This window comes from Scyliorhinus torazame, chromosome 12 (genome assembly GCF_047496885.1).
Source record: "Scyliorhinus torazame isolate Kashiwa2021f chromosome 12, sScyTor2.1, whole genome shotgun sequence".
Classification (NCBI taxonomy): domain Eukaryota; kingdom Metazoa; phylum Chordata; class Chondrichthyes; order Carcharhiniformes; family Scyliorhinidae; genus Scyliorhinus; species Scyliorhinus torazame.
The window spans coordinates 178,474,785-178,490,983 of NC_092718.1; the positions used below are offsets into that span (position 1 = coordinate 178,474,785).

A 16,199-nucleotide genomic window follows, 5' to 3' on the forward strand; every position below is an offset into this window, starting at 1 on the left:
TATATGGTACAACTCTGTTTTATTGTCTTGTACAATAATAACTAAGAACTGCTGGTTGAGGTTCGTGCTTCACCAGCTAACCTGTGGACCCAGCCCTTTCACGATCTTGGTGAGGCACTCAGCACATGGTGTATGTCTGAGTGGCACGCTGTGAGCTCTGTGCTGTGTCTTGGTAGAATGAGCGGGAATTGTGGTGTTCCCTGTTTTATAGTGCGTGTGCTCTCACTGGTGATTGGCTGCGATGTTGTGTGTGTGTTGGTTGGTCCAACTACCTGTCCATCAGTGTGTGTGTGATTGCACCATGATATGCTGATGTGGATATCATGACACCCATAAGTTTAAAATGTTAGTTTAAAATTATTACCCCCCTTCCCCCGACTCCCCCACTAATTATGTTTGAATCATGCGCTGCCATCTGTTGAGGATGCGGACAGTTCCTCTCTGTGCACATCGTATTAGTCTGTTATTTTCTCCGTCTGCACTTGTAATTGTTTTCCATCTCTGAACTTGCCAATCTCATACCAATTCTGACCAACCTAAAATTCTGGAGACCTGCTCTCTGGCCTCTGCTGCTTTATGTTAAATCAGTCAAAGAACGGCCGAGGATGGTCTCCCTCTGATCTTCCAGTGAGGGAGTGTCTCACCTCTCCTCGACACCTCCCTGAAAGGACATCCCAGATTGGCAAATGATGCGAAAAATCAAAGCCGGCCGATGAGTGACACAGAATAATTTGAGACGCAATATTCTCTACCGCCATGTTTCCCTGAGCTAGTACTTAATGCATAGTTTCACAACCTATCCTCGCCATCCATTGCAAGCGTTCTCTGTAATGGGCCACGGTTGCAATACTCATTCAGAACTTAAGGTTCACTTTGTGTGTGTAAGTGGCAGACATATTTCCCAATGGGATGAAATTTATTCATCACGGTGCACGTTGAAAATGCTACTGGTCAAGCTACCAAACACCAGTTGGAACTGGTATGCTTCGCTGAGGTATGCTCGCCATTTCCCATTTTCATCCTCAGCTACATCAGTTCCTTTCTGCATGTCCCCTCCCTCCTCAGTGAAACCCTCTCTTTAGGACTGAGCCGTGCCATTTACCTTCCGTCAGGAGCCAATATCAGCCTTAGGCCTGAGCATTCTATTCCTGTGCCAATCTTTGGAAGGACCATGGGAACTGCCATGCGTGACTTTCCTGTTCGCCTTTTCCTTTGTGCAGGAAACGCTCCTTCCAGGGTCCCACTAATCTAAAAACAAAAGCTCATCTTGCGAGGAAATGTCGGGATAAATCCATGTCTACTACTGCAAACTTCGCTGTGTTGGGACCTCGCCATATTGTGATTTTGCACTAGTTTCTCCCTCACAGATTTCCAGTCTTCGGAAACTATTAGATTTCCACCAGAATGGACAATTCAATACTCAATGGATATCCAAAGTAGTACTCACTTTCTTTCTCTTGCTAACACAGATGTGGTACTTGTCCATTGCTTAAACAGGGCATTAGTACATCTATTAGAATAAATTGGGAATTTGACTATTCCACACCCTGTAACCTCGTAAAAACGACCATGCAGAGGAACACAAAATAATCACTAATCGCCAAGGACATGTGGCCCATCCTAATTTGTCCGTCCATCCAATCTTGAAGTCCCCTCTTCAACAAAGTTCAATCTGTTTTCAAAGAAAAACTAGATTTGCAGACAAGTATTGCTTTGTGATGCCAAATGATAGCTCACAAATGTTTGTCTGTCCTTCTAATCAAAACACAAATTAAATAACACACACTTGAAAGGAAAGATGGCTGGTCTCGTTTGCCAAACTCCCTGTTTCTGATCTGGCAAGCAAGTGGCCTGCAGTTGGAACGGGGAGGTGAGGGAAGGACTGAGGAATTGCTTCAAACACGAAGGCCTAGAAAATGACCCTTTTGGTTCTGCTGGTTAGGTCACATGTAGGCCTGGTTCTTCTGTATGACATTTTAGGTACACCAATTTGATGAAGAATGTCTAAAAATAGGCCTTGGTCCATTCATTTGCAAATGGAAAGGGGCCAACACCTGTTTCAGGTGTGGGCCCCAGGTGGAAATTCTGCTACCTGCATTAATCCGGCAGCGGAAAGGTCAACCCTCAGGCTCAGAAGGTGCATGCAAGTTACCCCCATACTGGAAATGCCTTGGGGCCTGCTTTATGCCTTAAAATCTCTAGGCCTGTAAATCAGTTTACAGGAGTTAGTAGGCCTTTTTAAAAAAAGAATTACACTTGATCATATTTATGCCTGTGATAGTCCGCAAATGCATTTTGAAATGTAAAAAGCAACTACAAATCCACAAAGCAAACCATGGTACAGCAGAGAAATAAATTTTCCAAGCTCAGCAGTGCCACCAGCAGGTGCCTCATGTTATTGCCCCAAGTTAGTTAAAAGGAAAGATATGTATATATATATATATATATATATATATATTATTCTCACTTAACCTTTTGAAAATATGAATTTTCTTGTTGCCATGGAGCTGCTCAAGTTCAGTGTCCCATTCTTCGCTGCTGGAAGCAGCCCAGGAGTAAAATTGTATGGGCATTAAAAAAAAATGTCAACATTTTTAGTTTACTTGTTGGACAAATGTTGGGAGTTGGAAAGGAAAAAGTTATTTAACTGATGTCAGGAATCGTCTAATTAGGTGATGGAGTCTATTTGTGTTCCAATTGGCTTGGACGGTGCTGTGCCGTGATTGGACGGAGCAGGCTATGTGCTGAAACCTCTCGGATTGCAGCCAGCCTGATTTGGCAACCGAGTGTTTTTCTGAGCTCAGTTTCAGAGCATTTCCCCAGGCCTTGCTTGAAAACCTTCCCAACGCCGATTCAAATGGCCTCACTTTTGGGACGCCGGGTGGGGGGCACTCCCCACAATTAAAGTCACTGGCACAGCCCAGGACAGACTAAAGAGCTACTCGACAGGCTTCCCTATCCAGCAACAAGTTTTATAAAAAGGCCTGGTATTGTTTTTCAAATATAAAGAAAAAAGAGGGAACACATTGAGTCTTACAAAAGCACTCCCCACCCTCCCGGACCTCTCGCTCCCCTTTAAACATTTTTTGAAATGTTTGCCGTCACAGTTGAAAACATTAATGAACACCAGCTGTTGACGCTGCTCAGTTTGTGGAGTTTGAGGTTTCCAACAATAGCATCATCTGATACTTCATGGCACTGCAACCCATGCTCACCAACACAGCATTCTCAATCCCATTCATATCACCTTCAACGCTACAATTTTTCCGACACATTTTTCAACGCAGGCAAGGGCACACCAAACCAATAGAATCTCTGGCGATGTGCATTCTGTGACCGCATAGCCAATTTTATACAACTATTTGCACATCTATCAGGTGTGTGAACTTCCGGACGAAGTCTGAAGCACTGCAAGAAAATAGTAGCTTTTTAAAATGCCACCTTCTATCTGTAATTGTATCACAGTGTGAGGCAGTTTAAATAGCTCAGTGGTTGATGTGTCTACTGGTGAGCAATTCACTGATTATGATATTTAAATGAGAGCACAGAATACACTGAACGTTGCCATTAATTGCTGAATGACAAGTTAACAAGGTCCCGAATAATTTGACAAAGAGTCATCCAGACTTGAAACGTTAGCTCCCTTCTCTCTCCACAGGTTGTCCGACCTGCTGAGATTGTCCAGTGCTTTCTGTTTTTGTTTCAGATTCCAGCATCCGCAGTCATTTGCTTTTATCCCGTATTATCAACTGAACTAAATTTGGACCTTTTTTGCAATGGTGTACACTTAGGTGGAGTAGACTGTACTTGATTTGTTAATTTGCTGGCAATTGTTTCAGTCAGTGAATCGGTTCCCCAGCTGTTCCCCACAGACCAGCCATGCTATGATTACCTAAATGAGTAGCTGGACCCAGGAAGCTGTTGTGATGGGGTGGAGGTCCGAATGGATTTCCAGTTGGATGTGCGGTGCCTAAAAACAGACAGAGAAGTTAATATTCCTTGAAGTTATGAAGAAGTACTCACACTAAATCTTCCAATGTGATCTGAATGGCTCTGTGTTTGATTGCAAAGCTACTTTATGAGAAAAAGCACTTTTTAAATTAGTTGCCTCTAGATGGTGTTGTTGGAACTTCGTATCACATAAATTGACTCCAGTCTAGCTGAATTCGGTTTTCATTTTTAAGATCTTTTCGATGCAGGTTAGCCGAGAATGCCACCTTTCACAAGAGAAGGTTGGTTATTTGTGTAATCCATGAAAAATAATTTAGTTTAAAAGGGTTTGGGGATTAAGGAGAGTAAACTGTTTCAAAGAGACAGATGGAGAAACAGAGTGAGTGAAGCACAAGTAAATGGGAGGGAACCAGAAGAGGCGGAAATAGAAAATATAGTGGGTCGCATGACGGTCTTGTGGCGCAGAGGGTAGTGCCCCTGCTTTTGTCAGAAGCTCCTGGTTTGAGCCCCACTCTGGGGCTCGACGGCAAAGGAAGTGGTGTTCGGAATGCGAGTAAAAAGAAAAGGCTGATTATCTATTGTAAGTCCATTCAACACATGCCATGTCATGCGGCAAGAACGGGAGAAACTCCTGCTCAGCACTGTGATGGAAAGAAAGTTGGAGCCTCTACCCGTCTGCCGCTGAGCAGTGGAGGCAGATCAGACCTTAAGTGGGCATTAATTGCCCCTTCAGGGCATCAATCGGTGGGAAGGCCGGGAGGATGGGTATAGGAAGATCTAATTCAAGTGTGACGTTGACCCGAGCAGTTTTCATTGGGGACTTAAGGACATACAATGAAAAATGTGACAGTTTGTGTATTGCGTCCTTCAGGAGTGCACAGAAGAGGCATGAAAGTTGTCAACAGTTTTCAGGGGAGGAGAATCCTGATGGAAAGTACTTTCTGAATTCTATTCCTTTTTAATGAAAGATAAAAGAAAGAGCTCGCACTTCGACAGTGACTGCCACGACCTCAGCATATTCCCAAAGCATTTTACAGCCCATGAAATATCTGTGAAGTGCCATCACTGTCGGGGCACATTAGAAAGATTTCTCTTGAGGAACCTGAAGTTGAGCTGAACTCCTTCCTCGCCCAATTTATAATTCTATGTTCTGACCATTCAAACCTGTTAACACAGACTTTGCTGAAAGTGAGTGGTTTTAAGCATAATTTATTTAAGAAAACACGGCGGGGGGGGGGGGGGTGGGGGGACGCTTGTCAATCGGTGAGGCCTCTTTCTTAGCTGCTGGGACTAACTGAATCTGGTTTCTTGCTTTCTCTGCGCAGATTGTGGACTGGGTAAATAATTGGTGAGGGCGCAAGCCTGAGCTCGATTCAAAACTGCATGTGAACAGTGCCATCCAGTGGATGTAGATATTTGTGCAGGCAACAACAGATAATGTTGGAAAAGCATGGAAAACTGTTCGGGGAGTCTGTCTTGTCTGGCAGTGTGAGTAACAGACAATGCCAGCACCCTGTCACTCCCGAGAGGAATGACCATGCTGTTACATTCTATTCCTTACCAGCTGTGGAGAAGAGAGTTGCGGGACGGGTCAGCTCATGGGGATGGTGGATAGCTCCAAACATGCTGGGGCCCGGTGGTCTGCTTAGGAACTCCGGTTTCAGGCCAAAGTCTAGTTTGTGTGGATCGGATTGCATCTGTTGCTGCAAGAGGCAAAAAAAAAAAACAGCCTGTTCAATTTTTTGCTTCATTACACCTCTACTCATTTCCCCCCCCCCCTTTTTTTTTTTTTAAATGTCGGGACCTTTCATCAAAACTGGCAGCGAACTAGCTGAAAGGTTAACTCTCGTTTCCCCCTCCGCAGGCAGTGCCAGAGCTGGTCAGTGTTTCCAGCATTTTCTGCTTTTGTGAATGAAAGAATGTTGGGTGGGATTTTCCAGTCCTTCCAGCCAGCAGGATCTTCCGGCCCTGCCAAATGTGAACCCCCCCTCCCCACACCCGCCGGGAGATCCTGCCAGCGACCAATGGCGAGCCTCCTTCACTGCCGGAAAGCCCGCTGTCTTATTTGACAAATATACACAATCAAGTGTTGACCCATGCATTCAATCTTCTCTTAATTCAAATTATCCGATAATTACGACTTTAAACAATAAATGGTCACTAATCTCTGCCGCTTACATCACTTCATCCAAATAATTCACTCATCTGATATTCTTTTTGTTTGGAACACTTCGAATTAGTAGATTGCTGGGAATCCGTTTAAGAGTGGTCTCTGCTTCTGTGAGCACTGGGGGTTTGTTCCTGCAAGGACTGATGGGGAACAGGGAGTCTGGGAATGTGGTTTGTTCATGAGGGGATGGGATCTTTTGCTCAGGGAACCCTGTCCTACAGTAAAACTAGTGATAGTGACTCAGGAACACCAGACAAATGCCGCAAACTGCATTCCTACAGTTCATCCGTGAGTTACGCAACTCGTTTAGGTTGGAGCCGCCACGTGGACAGTCGTGCCCGCTCACCCCCTCATCTGACCCGCAAAACCCGTACGTCAAGCCTCTGTAATTCTTGACGGGATTGAATAATTTTCCAACCTTTGCCCCTTCACTGCTGATAATACGGTTTCCAACAAAATCTCTTGAGACAGGTCAGCCTACAGCAAACCAGCTCCCTCAGGCCCAGGACAATAACGTTGCCTGGTGTGAACTTGGGACCGTTCCGTCGCACAGCATCCCAGGCCGTACTTGGACCTCTTAAATTGCTGCATCCCATTGGTACTAACGGAAGACAGCTGAGTGCTGAGCAGAACCAGCCCTGGGTGTTTATGAACCTTTGGATGCCTGCAGTCAGAACCCATTACAGCCACCAAGCTCCAGTTACCACATACAAGTTCCTCGATCCCAGCGGACATTCTATTGCAAAGTATTACTTTCTCATTGCAGTAAAGTCCCAGCAAACAAACTACAAAGAAAAAATCAACATCAAGGTTGGAGTTCAAATGACCTAAATTTTCTTTAAACAAATGAGGTAGCATTAACGGACCAACCTTTGTACCCTGACCGAGTTTCGATCATGCTGCAAATTAGTGCACACAAGAAACAGACTTCACACTTGTATTATTCTGAAGTAATGTTCAACATGGCATATGTCGGAAGGATTGACTCAATTTTAACAAGTGTTACATAGAATCATAGAATTCTTACAGTGAAGAAGGAGCCCATTCGGCCCATCGAGTCTGTATCAACCCTCTTAAATAGCACCCTATCTAAGCCCACGCCCCCACCTTATCCCCGTAACCCCTCCTAACCTGCACATCCTTGGACACTAAGGGGCAATTTGGACTGTGGGAGGAAACCGGAGCACCCGGAGGAAATTTATACAGACACGGGCAGAAAGTGCAAACTCCACAAAGTCACCCAAGGCTGGAAGTGAACCCAGGTCCCTGACTCTGAGAGGCAGCAGTGCTACGCACTGTGCCACCGTGCCGTATTTAATGCATCATAATGGGCTGCAATCATATTCATTATTGATATTAGTTAAGTCACATTTCCCAAAATTGAGATTTAAAAACAAATGTGAAGGTAGGGTTCAGGCACCAAGACTTTGGAGGAACAGAAGTGGTCGAGTTGTAGACTAACGGGAATGATCAAGACGTGGACTAACGGGAGTGATCGAAACACAGGTTTAAACTAGTATGGCAGGGGGGGGTGGTTACCGGAGCAATAGGTCAGAAGGTGAAAGCATTGAGGGAGAACTAGGGAATAGGGCCAGTATGGCTCTGAGGAAGAGCAGACACGGAGATGTTGCTGAAAACAGCAAGTCTGGTGGCCTGAAGTGCATATGTTTTAATCCAAGAAGTATTACGGGTAAGGCAGATGAACTTAGAGCTTGCATTAGTACTTGGAACTATGATGCTGTTGCCATTACAGAGACCTGGTTGAGGGAAGGACAGGATTGGCAGCTAAACGTTCCAGGATTTAGATGTTTCAGGCGGGATAGAGGGGGATGTAAAAGGGGTGGCGGAGGTACACTACTGGTTAGGGAGAATATCACAGCTGTACTACGAGAGGACACCTCAGAGGGCAGCGAGGCTATATGGGTACAGATCAGGAATAAGAAGGGTGCAGTCACAATGTTGGGGGTTTACTACAGGCCTCCCAACAGCCAGCGGGAGATAGAGGAGCAGATAGGTAGACAGATTTTGGAAATTAGTAAAAACAACAGGGTTGTTGTGATGGGAGACTTCAACTTCCCCAATATTGACTGGGACTCACTTAGTGCTAGGGGCTTAGACGGGGCAGAGTTTGGAAGGAGCATCCAGGAGGGCTTCTTAAAACAATATGTAGATAGTCCAACTAGGGAACGGACTGTACTGGACCTGGTATTGGGGAATGAGCCCTGCCAGGTGGTAGAAGTTTCAGTAGGGGAGCATTTCGGGAACAGTGACCACAACTCAGTAAGTTTTAAAGTGCTGGTGGACAAGGATAAGAGTGGTCCTAGGGTGAATGTGCTAAATTGGGGGAAGGCGAATTATAACAATATTAGGCAGGAACTGAAGAACCTAGATTGGGGGTGGATGTTTGAGGGTAAATCAACATCTGACATGTGGGAGGCTTTCAAATATCAGTTGAAAGGAATTCAGGAACGGCATGTTTCTGTGCGGAAGAAGGATAAATACGGCAAATTTCTGGAATCTTGGATAACAAGAGATATTGTAGGCCTCGTCAAAAAGAAAAAATAGGCATTTGTCAGGGCTAGAAGGCTGGGAACAGACGAAGCCTGTGTGGAATATAAGGAAAGTAGGAAGGAACGTAAGCAAGGAGTCAGGAGGGCTAGAAGGGGTCACGAAAAGTCATTGGCAAATAGGGTTAAGGAAAATCCTAAGGCTTTCTACATGTACATAAAAAGCAAGAGGATAGCCAGGGAAAGGGTTGGCCCACTGAAGGATAGGCAAGGGAATCTATATGTGGAGCCAGAAGAAATGGGCGAGGTACTAAATGAATACTTTGCATCAGTATTCACCAAAGAGAAGGGATTGGTGGATGCTGAGTCTGGAGAAGGGTGTGTAGATAGCCTGGGTCACATTGAGATCCAAAAAGACGAGGTGTTGGGCGTCTTGAAAAATATTAAGGTAGATAAGTCCCCAGGGCCTGATGGGATCTACCCCAGAATACTGAAGGAGGCTAGAGAGGAAATTGCTGAGGCTTTGACAGAAATCTTTGGATTCTCACTGTCTTCAGGTGATGTCCCGGAGGACTGGAGAATAGCAAATGTTGTTCCTTTGTTTAAGAGGGGTAGCAAGGATAATCCAGGGAACTACAGGCCGGTGAGCCTTACGTCAATGGTAAGGAAATTACTGGAGAGAATTCTTCGAGACTGGATCTACTCCCATTTGGAAGCAAATGGACGTATTAGCGAGAGGCAGCATGGTTTTGTGAAGAGGAGGTCCTGTCTCACTAACTTTGTAGAGTTTTTCGAAGAGGTCACAAAGATGATTGATGCAGGTAGGGCAGTGGATGTTGTCTATATGGACTTCAGTAAGGCCGTTGACAAGGTCCCTCATGGTAGACTGGTACAAAAGGTGAAGTCACACGGGATCAGGGGTGAGCTGGCAAGATGGATACAGAACTGGCTAAGTCATAGAAGGAAGAGAGTAGCAATGGAAGGGTGCTTTTCTAATTGGAGGGTGGTGACTAGTGGTGTTCCACAGGGATCAGTGCTGGGACCTTTGCTGTTTGTTGTATATATAAATGATTTGGAGGAAAGTGTAACTGGTCTGATTAGTAAGTTTGCAGACGACACAAAGGTTGGTGGAATTGTGGATAGCGATGAGGACTGTCAGAGGATACAGCAGGATTTAGATCGTTTGGAGACTTGGGCGGAGAGGTGGCAGATGGAGTTTAATCTGGACAAATGTGAGGTAATGCATTTTATAAGGTCTAATGCAGGTAGGGAATATACAGTGAATGGTAGAACCTTCAAGAGTATTGAAAGTCAGAGAGATCTAGGTGTACAGGTCCAGAGGTCACAGAAAGGGGCAGCACAGGTGGAGAAGGTAGTCAAGAAGGCATACGGCATGCTTGCCTTCATTGGCTGGGGCACTGAGTATAAGAATTGGCAAGTCATGTTGCAGCTGTATAGAACCTTAGTTAGGCCACACTTGGAGTATAGTGTTCAATTCTGGTCGCCACACTACCAGAAGGATGTGGAGGCTTTAGAGAGGGTGCAGAAGAGATTTACCAGGATGTTGCCTGGTATGGAGGGCATTAGCTATGAGGAGCGGTTGAATAAACTCGGTTTGTTCTCACTGGAATGACGGAGGTTGAGGGGTGACCTGATAAAGGTCTACAAAATTATGATGGTTATAGACAGAGTGGATAGTCAGAGGCTTTTTCCCAGGGTAGAGGGGTCAATTACTAGGGGGCATAGGTTTATGGTGCGAGGGGCAAGGTTTAGAGGAGATGTACGAGGCAAGTTTTTTTACACAGAGGGTAGTGGGTGCCTGGAACTCGTTGCCGGAGGAGGTGGTGGAAGCAGGGACGATAGTGACATTTAAGGGGCATCTTGACAAATACATGAATACGATGGGAATAGAGGGATACGGACCCAGGAAGTGTCGAAAATTTTAGTTTAGAGGGGCAGCATGGTCGGCACAGGCTTGGAGGGCTGAAGGGCCTGTTCCTGTGCTGTACTTTTCTTTGTTCTTTGTTCTATTGGGAATCATCAAGATGCTGACTTAATGGAATGATCGAGATGCAGCCTAATGGAAGTGATCGAGACGTAGACTAACGGGGATGATCGAGATACGGACGAATGTGAATGATCGAGATACAGACTAATGGGAATGATCGAGATACGGACTAATGGGAATGATCGAGATGTGGACTAAAGGGAATGATCGAGTTGTGGCCTAACAGGAGTGATCGAGACGCGGACTAACGGGAATGATTGAGATGCAGACAAACGGGAACGATCGAGATGCAGACGAACGGGAATGATCGAGATGCAGATGAACGGGAATGATCGAGATACGGCCTAACTGCAATGGTCAAGACGTGGACTGATGGGAAAGATTGAGATGCAGCCTAACAGGAATGATCGAGATGCTGACTAACGGGAATGATCAAGATGCAGCCTAATGGGAGTGATTGAGACGCGGACTAACGGGAATGATTGAGATATGGACTAGCGGGGATGAGCGAGATGCAGACTAATGGGAATGATCGAGACGCGGACTAACGGGAATGATTGAGTTGCAAACTAATGGGACTCATTTGGATGCAGACCTCGTGGATGTACGGGTTGGGATTTTCCGGTCCTATCCACAGGAAGACCAGGAACATCTGTCAAAAATCAACAGACTTTTTGCTGACTTGCCAAATGTTGTGTTCTGCCTCCACTCTCGGCTCCCACTTGCTGGGGTTTTCTCATCTCATGTCTGGGTCTGTTACAGACTAGCTGATTGATTTCGGTGATTAGTCAACAACTCCATTATCGTTGTCTGATTCAACCACCATGTTGACAATCCATGGTCTCCTTTCATTAAGCAATGTTGATATTCCTATGCATTAACCTTTGTTCTGGAACTTTCCCCATGATAGACACTACTGAGCTTCCAAAGCACGGGAAAATGCACAATCAATACCCTCTGACTCTATCCTGCAATGCATCTGAACTTTGGAAGCGGGCACCTTCTGCTGAGCGTATGATTTTCCACATTAATGATTCTGGAAACTCTCTGTGAAAAATGAGTTCAGTGCCAGTAAAAGGACAGTTCCTGCTGTAAGCTCGAGGCCACTCCAGACTGGATCGAAATTGTCTGAACTCATTCTACCAGTGTTATTTACGACTTTCAATCCATCACTCTGGCCTGACTGGATCCTCGAGGTGTTGAAATGAAATGATGAAGAATTGGTTGGATTACAGAGGTGAGTAACAAAAGCTTCAGGGAACGGTGTAAAAAAAAAGAAAAGCTGACAAGTACCATACAGTGTGCTGAGAATGTGCCACAAGCTTACACCCTGGAATGCTACCCACGCTGAATGCTATTTGTCACTGAACGAGGTGCTGAAGTACTCCAGGGAAATGGCAATAAACCTTGCAGACAACTGACAAATACTATAACGGGGAAATTTAGCAGAGTAGGAATTCCTTACATCAAGGAACCAGGCAGGGAAACAACTGTGAGAAACTGGTTTAGACTTCAGCTGATTTGAGAAGTTGCATGGCTTGCATGGTTTATATCACCTAAACCTCTTGATTAGGTTGGTCTTTATCATGCATCATTTCCACAGTTCATGTTATCATCACCTTTTGAAGAGGTTGCCCAGTGTAGCTTCCCCCACAACAGTAATTGTGAACACATGAACATTTAAAGCATTAAGGAGTGCGAATGCAGCATTCATGGAATATTGAACTGAGACTGACCTTGACTTTCTGCTGGTGGTGGTATATCTGCCATGCTATGTGGACATGCATGGCACACCACTTGCCAGGCTTCTGTAGAATACAAAAGTGAAAGATTATATATTCAATATTTATCGCATGAGACCACATGCTGTTCACAACCAGCGCAAACTTAAGCTTTGGCCTGCAAATCGAACGCTGCACTCTTAGGTTTTGTATCCATCTCCTGCCCCGTTGACCTTATCCCCACTAAATTGCTGAACACCCAACTTCCCCCTGTCGCTATTCTCCATATTAGCCAATTAGTTAATAGTTCTCTCTCTTCAGTTTTCCTTTCCCTCTCCTTTAAAATTGCGTGCCATCATCCCTGACGTCAATTGAAAACCCTTGCCTCCACCACCCTTGCCAACTGCCAGGTGATTTCGAACCTCCCTCTCTTCTCTAAGGTCCTTTGTCATGTTGTTGCCTCCAGATCCATGCCAACCTTTCTGTCAACTTTATGTTTGAATCACTCCAATAAGGTTGTTGTATTATGCCTGTAAGGGATAGCAGACTGACATCACTGGAGGGGAAGTGTGTCGTGCAATTCAGTCTTAGATTCACCTTTGTTTTTGTGCAGAGCACACAAACAAGTTTAAGTACAGGTAGGACATGGTGAACAGCCTCAGACCCTGCTACATGGCATGAGGCGACCCATGACGTACTGGTCAGGCTGCACTGAAGTCGCAGCATCGGAGAGTATTGAAATCGCAGTGTGGTGACTGCACAGAATAACTTTAGAGACACAGTGCCGGATCCATCGAGGTGAGTAGGATAGAATGATAGATGACCAACACTGGGATAGCTGAGTCGGGAAAGGGAAGTGACCAGGAAGTGGGCTGGATTGATCGTGAGTGAGGGAAAGTCGCACAAAAGAAGTCGCAACAAGTATGTTCAGGCGATAAGAATGACCATCCAATATCCCGTCAGAAACATACGCATGAGGTCATTGACAAACTAGAATATGATGATGTGACGAAATGATGAAGAGCAGCGACCGTATGTTTCACACCGTCAACCTTGTGGAAAACTAGGTCCTGTCACACCATCCAAAGTTAATGGCAAGATTCAAATTATCTATCCTAAGAAAGTTGGGAACTATTCATTATTGGCCAAGACTGACACAGGCGCAACTGCCAACATAATGTTCGAAATTCTCGGGCCGTTGGGATTCTCTTTCCCCGCTGGCAGTGCATCCCTGCCCGCCGGTTTTCCGACGACAGCGGGTGGCTTCAATGGGAAATTCCATTGACAAGCGGCGGGAGTAGAGAATCCTGCCTCCAGCAAACGGTACACCGCCAAGAAAAACACAACTGGGGGACCGGAGAATCCTGCCCAATATATCTGCAGATTCCAAAAGCCATGTATCCATAAAATGGGAAGGCCATGGCAAAACCTGCTACTGTGCAATTTTCAGTGATTTACTAATTCCACGTGCAGGATTCATAGTCCTGGAGTGCAAGTACAATCATTCCTCCAAGGCATCACAGATGTTCTATACTGTGGAAAAGAAAGGCCTAGCGACTGTCGTTTCACCAGCATTCCATGACCTCACCACGATTGACAATCCATGGAATCAGTCAGACCTCATACCTTTGATAAACCCCAGGAACTATTCCTATCACAGCAGTTCATGACCTTACATTGAAATATCCAGACTGTTTTGACAAAATTGGCAACATCAAGAGAGCTGCAACATTACGCTTATAGGAGAATGCAACTCTATCAACTGATCTGGTACATTTTGCACAATGCAAATGCCAACAGTTACAAAAAGATTCTAAACTACAGAAACTGTAGAAAACAATAATTGAAGGATGGCTCGATTCAATTCAGTGCGTCCACGAATATGGGAGACCATTTTGGACAAACTAGGCATCTCCCAGGGCGTCATTTCAAAAGGCAGGCAGGTCATCATACTATAATCATTGCAATTAGATATTCTTCACCCATGGGCAATGATCAGATGAGAAGACTCGCAGTCTGTTGCCTGGGTATGAACAATGATACTGAAGTCATTGTCAAGAAGTGCGAGGCATGTCAAGGGCATTTGCCAAGTCAGCTCAAAGAGCCACTGATCCCACATGAAGGTCCTACCCATCCTTGGCCCAAAATTGCATCCAATCTCTTTCATGTCCATGGCACTATTTTCATCATCATCATCGGCTACTTTACCAAGTGCTTCATTATTCAACAACTGTGCACCATATCAAGCACAATTGTTGCACACATGCAAAGTGCTATTTTCAGTTTATTTGGTGTGCCTAGAGGGATCATTACGGATATCAGTCTGTAATTTATTGGTAAGCCATTTTAGGGTATATGTGAGAAGTGAAATATTGATCACACCACATTTTCTCTTCATTACCCTAGATCTAATGGCCAAGCTGAATGAACAATTCACATGGTGAAATTGCTATTTCTCAAAAGTTGACAGACCAAGGCAGATCTACACACTGCAATGTTGCATCCAAGAGCGGCACCTTTAAGTGCAACTATGATTCGCAGATCCCATGTTTGGCAGACCAATGCATACCAATTTTACCTACTCTTACCCATTCTACTCTCTCAAAAACTAGAGCAACTTTAACAATAGCAAGAGAAGATGCCCAATGTGCAGGATAAAAATGTAGGTGCAGAATTACCAAGTTTACAGTTGGGACAACAATTTTACATCCAAGATCTCCCAGAAGGGATATATCAACCAGCCAAGGTGACGAGGATTTGTGCGGAACCAAGGTCCTATGAACTAATTACACACAAATGTGTAACACTGAGGCATAACTGAGAACAAATCAGATCCATTCCAGTTCCTCAACCACTGCACAGTTTAATGCATCTAGGACAAGATCCTAAATGCAACCAGCAAAAACATCCAAGAACGACCACTCTACAGATCACTGTGAACCATTAAAGAAATCTCGAGAAAAGGGCACCCTTACAGGATTTGAACATACCAGATCTCTACGCTTTACAGACTCATAGCTTCATATGTTCCATACACTTAGGTAGCAGTAACTAAACATGAACATGTATTGTAAATTGTAAAACTTTATTGATAGGGGTGAAGACTATGGCCAGGATTCTCTGAGCCCACACCGGCTCGGAGAATCCGAGATGACGCCGAGACGGTCTGACGCCAGGATGCGATTCTCCGGTGACACACGACACGGCGCCGGTCGGGGGCTGATGATAGAGGTAAACTTGAGGTAATCAAAACCCAGCCACTCATGTCCTTACTTCTTTAATGGAGGCTAATTCTCCCACTCACTCCATCGCTTGCTGACCTACATTGACTCCCGGTCAAGCTATGCCTCGATTTAAAAATTCTTATCTTTGTTTTCAAATCCCTTTGTGCCTCTTTCTTCCCAGGCTTTATAATCACCTCCAGCCCCCAACCCCCAATTCTGGTCTCTTGAACATCCCTGGTTCTTGTTGCTCCAGCCACTGGCAGCTATGTCTCCAGTGCCTTCACCCTAAAATCTGAAATTCCCTGCCATATTGCATCTCCCACGATGCTCCATAAGACCTAATTCTTTGGCTCAGATTCTAGCCATTTGCCCTGTATCACCTCATGTGCCTCAATGTCTAATTTGTTTTATAAAGCTCCGGTGAAGCGCGTTTGAAACTTTTGTTGCATTAAGGTGCCAAATAAATCTTTCATTGTTGCTGTAGCAGATACTGCAACGCTACTCTCGGAGTTACTCTATCCTTCGAAATCAATTTGGCACAGCCTCTTTTTGCTGTTGCTGATTCTTGAAAGACTCTGCCCAGTTTATGTTAACTGATCTCGCTTCATTGAAAAGGGG

The 16,199-nt window shown here is 45.0% G+C and overlaps 1 protein-coding gene across 9 annotated transcripts in view; it reads right to left on the reverse strand.

The window, feature by feature from the left end:
- auts2a (activator of transcription and developmental regulator AUTS2 a) overlaps positions 1-16,199 on the reverse strand; it is a 1,550,343-nt gene that overhangs the window by 24,645 nt on the left and 1,509,499 nt on the right. For all 9 annotated transcript variants that reach the window (XM_072469456.1, XM_072469459.1, XM_072469461.1 and 6 more), the window contains 3 exons: positions 12,373-12,444; positions 5,513-5,654; positions 3,893-3,970 (listed from right to left, as the gene is read on the reverse strand). In XM_072469456.1, coding sequence (XP_072325557.1) covers positions 3,893-3,970; positions 5,513-5,654; positions 12,373-12,444 — 292 coding nt within the window. The remainder of the gene's footprint in view (positions 1-3,892; positions 3,971-5,512; positions 5,655-12,372; positions 12,445-16,199) is intronic.